The sequence below is a fragment of the Nanorana parkeri genome, unplaced genomic scaffold, assembly GCF_000935625.1.
Source record: "Nanorana parkeri isolate BGI_ZX_2015 unplaced genomic scaffold, ASM93562v1 scaffold2130, whole genome shotgun sequence".
Lineage (NCBI taxonomy): Eukaryota > Metazoa > Chordata > Amphibia > Anura > Dicroglossidae > Nanorana > Nanorana parkeri.
The window spans coordinates 80,671-84,919 of NW_017308398.1; the positions used below are offsets into that span (position 1 = coordinate 80,671).

At 52.6% G+C, this 4,249-nt stretch overlaps 1 protein-coding gene across 1 annotated transcript in view; it reads right to left on the reverse strand.

Moving 5' to 3' along the window:
• Positions 1–778: 778 nt before the first annotated feature.
• Positions 779–4,249, reverse strand: part of UFC1 (ubiquitin-fold modifier conjugating enzyme 1) — a 4,907-nt gene continuing 1,436 nt past the window's right edge. Inside the window, exons 2-6 of the mRNA XM_018572774.1 lie at positions 4,040–4,107; positions 3,879–3,942; positions 1,312–1,388; positions 1,089–1,179; positions 779–913 (exon numbers count right to left, since the gene is read on the reverse strand). Coding sequence (XP_018428276.1) covers positions 842–913; positions 1,089–1,179; positions 1,312–1,388; positions 3,879–3,942; positions 4,040–4,107 — 372 coding nt within the window. The 3' untranslated portion in view covers positions 779–841. The remainder of the gene's footprint in view (positions 914–1,088; positions 1,180–1,311; positions 1,389–3,878; positions 3,943–4,039; positions 4,108–4,249) is intronic.

Here is a 4,249-nt window from a genome sequence, read left to right on the forward strand (position 1 = left end):
GGTCACACCTTTCCCTAATCTGTCCATAACAAAATATGATTTGTTTGAGCTGGACAGTTTATGTATTCGGGTTTCCTCCAGCAGTGCAGAAATTTATAAACGCGACTGCCAACCTGCGCACCTGTCGCCCAGGCACAAGCATCTAAAGATTGGCCCTGCTCTGCTCCTGCGCTGGGAAATAAATTTAACCAAAACCTGCCCAATGAAAAAAAAAATAAGAATATCACATGACAGACGAGGTGAGCGCAACAGAAAATTTATTATACAGAACAGCTGACGGTAGGCGGAGCAGTTTGGGGTACAAATATGATAAATCTATGACAATGCCGCCATTCGGTAAGACTTCAATAAATGGTGGATTTTCCGTCCTCGCTGTGTGGCCAAGCTGGATGCTGGCGTCCTGGGTCTCAGTAAATCAATGAGGTGGTTGGTTCATCGGTGGTCTTCAGCTGGTCAGTGGCCTCTGAGTCTTGTATCAGGAAGGTGATTGGCTGGTCGTGGCTCCTGGGTCTTGTATCAAGAAAGTGGTTGGATAGTCAGTGGCCTCTGCATTTTGTATCAGGGAGGTGATTGGCTGATCAGTGGCCTCTGGGCCTTGTTTTAGGGAGTTTATTGGCTCGTCGTGGCCTCCGAGTCTTGTATTAGGAAGGTGATTGGATGGTTGGTGGCCTCTGGGATTTGTATCATGGATGTGATTGGCTGGTCGGTGGCCTCTGGGTTTTGGGTCATAGAGGTGACTGGCTGATCGGGGGCCTCTGGGTCTTGCATTGGCGAGGTAATTGGCGGGTCGGTGGCCCCCCCGAGTTCGGTATCAGGGCAGCAATTGGCTGGAATCTCACCCTCAATTGTCTTTATGTTTAATTAATCCTTTGCTAATCAGGTCGGGAATTTCCACCGCCAGCCACGGCCCCAGCTGTGAGACGGAGAGAAAACGCGTTAGCTGCACAATAAATGGCGCGCCCAATTGTTTACTCTTAAAAAGATCTCTCATCACTTCCTGTCCTGACAGGAAGTAAGGGGAAACCTCCCAACTGGCAGTAAAAAGACAGGTCAGCATTCACGACAGGGCCCCCTTTACGCATACTCACCCCTAAAGCCATGAGATGGGCCAGGCCGAATTTTGGTACGTTCCGTGCCCACAGGGGTTTGAAGTGTTCCGTCAGGCAGATCTTCCCTCCTCTATAGAAAACAAAACCCAAACATGTTACATCCTGGCAGGAGTGAGCCTTCACTGGGCGCATGCTGAATAAAAGCCATTCTTTAATGACCATATATGGCCGGCGATGCGAGCCAGCTACACCCGCTTTTTACCTGTACATCTTCGCCGTCTTCCCGTCAAGCTCTGGAATGGCGATTTCGGGGGCGGTGGCCGGGTACGTGACCGGAATCTGAAACGCGGAAACAAAATGCAAAACATGCGTTAGTGTTACCTGCAGCCTCGGGGGCCATCCCTCATTATCATCTTTGTTTTTGTTACCTGCAGCCCTGGAGTTTTTCACCCCCTCCGCTAGGAAGGTTTCTAAGCTAAAAGTTAACCTAGCAGGAATGCATGGGGTGCCACGGAGGACCTTCTTTAGCAAATGCTACGTGGCTGCTTGTCATGTTCATCCTCTGGCTTCAATTGCTCGAGTCACTAAGCCAGAACGAGCATGCATTACTTTTTTTTTTGTACTTTCCCAGTTTGCAGACGTGTCCCAGCTATCAAGAATTCTGAAGCCGGGGGATCAGCATAACAGACACCCTGCAGGCATTCTCAATTGCTTGGTAACATTGAATGGACTGGCATTGGCAATGAAAGGGATACGGGGCCCATTTGCTGGCTGCCTCTCCTCGCTTCCTGTCTTGGTGACACCAGGTCAAAAAGAGAGGTGTGGGTGTCACCAGGACAAGAAGATGGAGAGCGCAAACAAAACAGATGTTGTAAACCCTTCCTTCCTCTACTAAATAAATGTGCTTCCTGTCCTAGAGACGCCCCCCGCTTCCTGTCCTGGAGACGCCCCAAGCCCCTCGCTTCCTGTCCTGAAGACGACCCTCAGCCCCTCGTTTCCCGCCCTGGAGACGACCCCAGCCCCTCGCTTCCTGTCCTGCAGATGACCCTCGCTGCCCGCCCTGGAGAAACCGCTGCACTCTCCCTTTCTGCCCTGGTGACACTCACACATTCTGACTTCTTGTCCAGGTGACATTCTGACTTCTTGTCCAGGTGACATCCCACCCTCTCACTTCCTGTCCAGGTGCCATTCCCGCATTCTGACTTCTTGTCCTGGTGACATCTCGCCCTCTTACTTCCTGTACAGGGGACATCCCGCCCTCTTACTTCCTGTCCTGGTGACATCTCGCCCTCTTACTTCCTGTACAGGGGACATCCCGCCCTCTTACTTCCTGTCCTGGTGACATCTCGCCCTCTTACTTCCTGTACAGGGGACATCCCGCCCTCTTACTTCCTGTCCTGGTGACATCTCGCCCTCTTACTTCCTGTACAGGGGACATCCCGCCCTCTTACTTCCTGTCCTGGTGACATCTCGCCCTCTTACTTCCTGTACAGGGGACATCCCGCCCTCTTACTTCCTGTCCTGGTGACATCTCGCCCTCTTACTTCCTGTACAGGGGACATCCCGCCCTCTTACTTCCTGTCCTGGTGACATCTCGCCCTCTTACTTCCTGTACAGGGGACATCCCGCCCTCTTACTTCCTGTCCTGGTGACATCTCGCCCTCTTACTTCCTGTACAGGGGACATCCCGCCCTCTTACTTCCTGTCCTGGTGACATCTCGCCCTCTTACTTCCTGTACAGGGGACATCCCGCCCTCTTACTTCCTGTCCTGGTGACATCTCGCCCTCTTACTTCCTGTACAGGGGACATCCCGCCCTCTTACTTCCTGTCCTGGTGACATCTCGCCCTCTTACTTCCTGTACAGGGGACATCCCGCCCTCTTACTTCCTGTCCTGGTGACATCTCGCCCTCTTACTTCCTGTACAGGGGACATCCCGCCCTCTTACTTCCTGTCCTGGTGACATCTCGCCCTCTTACTTCCTGTACAGGGGACATCCCGCCCTCTTACTTCCTGTCCTGGTGACATCTCGCCCTCTTACTTCCTGTACAGGGGACATCCCGCCCTCTTACTTCCTGTCCTGGTGACATCTCGCCCTCTTACTTCCTGTACAGGGGACATCCCGCCCTCTTACTTCCTGTCCTGGTGACATCTCGCCCTCTTACTTCCTGTACAGGGGACATCCCGCCCTCTTACTTCCTGTCCTGGTGACATCTCGCCCTCTTACTTCCTGTACAGGGGACATCCCGCCCTCTTACTTCCTGTCCAGGTGACATTCCCGCATTCTGACTTCTTGTCCTGGTGACATCCCACCCTCTTACTTCCTGTTCAGGTGACATCCTGCCCTCTTATTTCCTGTACAGGTGACATTTCCACATTCTGACTTCTTGTCCTGGTGACATCTCGCCCTCTTACTTCCTGTACAGGTGACATCCGCCCTCTTACTTCCTGTACAGGTGACATCCCGCCCTCTTACTTCCTGTCCTGGTGACATCCCGCCATCTTACTTCCTGTCCTGGGGACCATCCCGCCCTCTAATTCCCTTTCCGGTTGCCATCCCTAAATATCCCGCCCTCTTACTTCCTGTCCAGGTGACATTCCCACATTCTGACTTCTTGTCCTGGTGACATCCCGCCCTCTCACTACCTATCCTGGTGTCACCAGGAAAGTATGAGAGACATACAGATTTTCTCTTGCTTTCTGTCTTTCTACAACACCAACTGGGTCACCTCTACCCACGTTGCAGCCCCTCCCCCTTCCACCCTGGACATCTGTCGGGGATTGGATGAGGAGTTCACCGCTCCAAAACTATCAATACAAAGACACTCACATCGAACTCCACCTCGAACTCGTACTTCAGCAGCTCGTGGATGTACCAGCATTTCCCGAACCACCTGCAACACACCGGAAGAGGAGTGCCCGTTATACCATTGTGGAGCCAAGCAAGCACAGGAGGCGGAGCTCCTACCACCAGCCCCACCCACATCTCACCTGGTGCCTTCCTTGTTCGACTCAAGCCTGAACCAATCATTGTCCGCCTTCTTGTTGTTCTCCACGTACTGCGGGGGAGGGACAAAACAGGAAATGGATTACACATCTATACCGCCAATCACATGACTGAAAGCAGGCGGGTCATTTGTCAAGGAGGGGCAGCTTGTGGACAGGTCAAAATTCATAAACAAGACGTTTGCTCCAAGAACA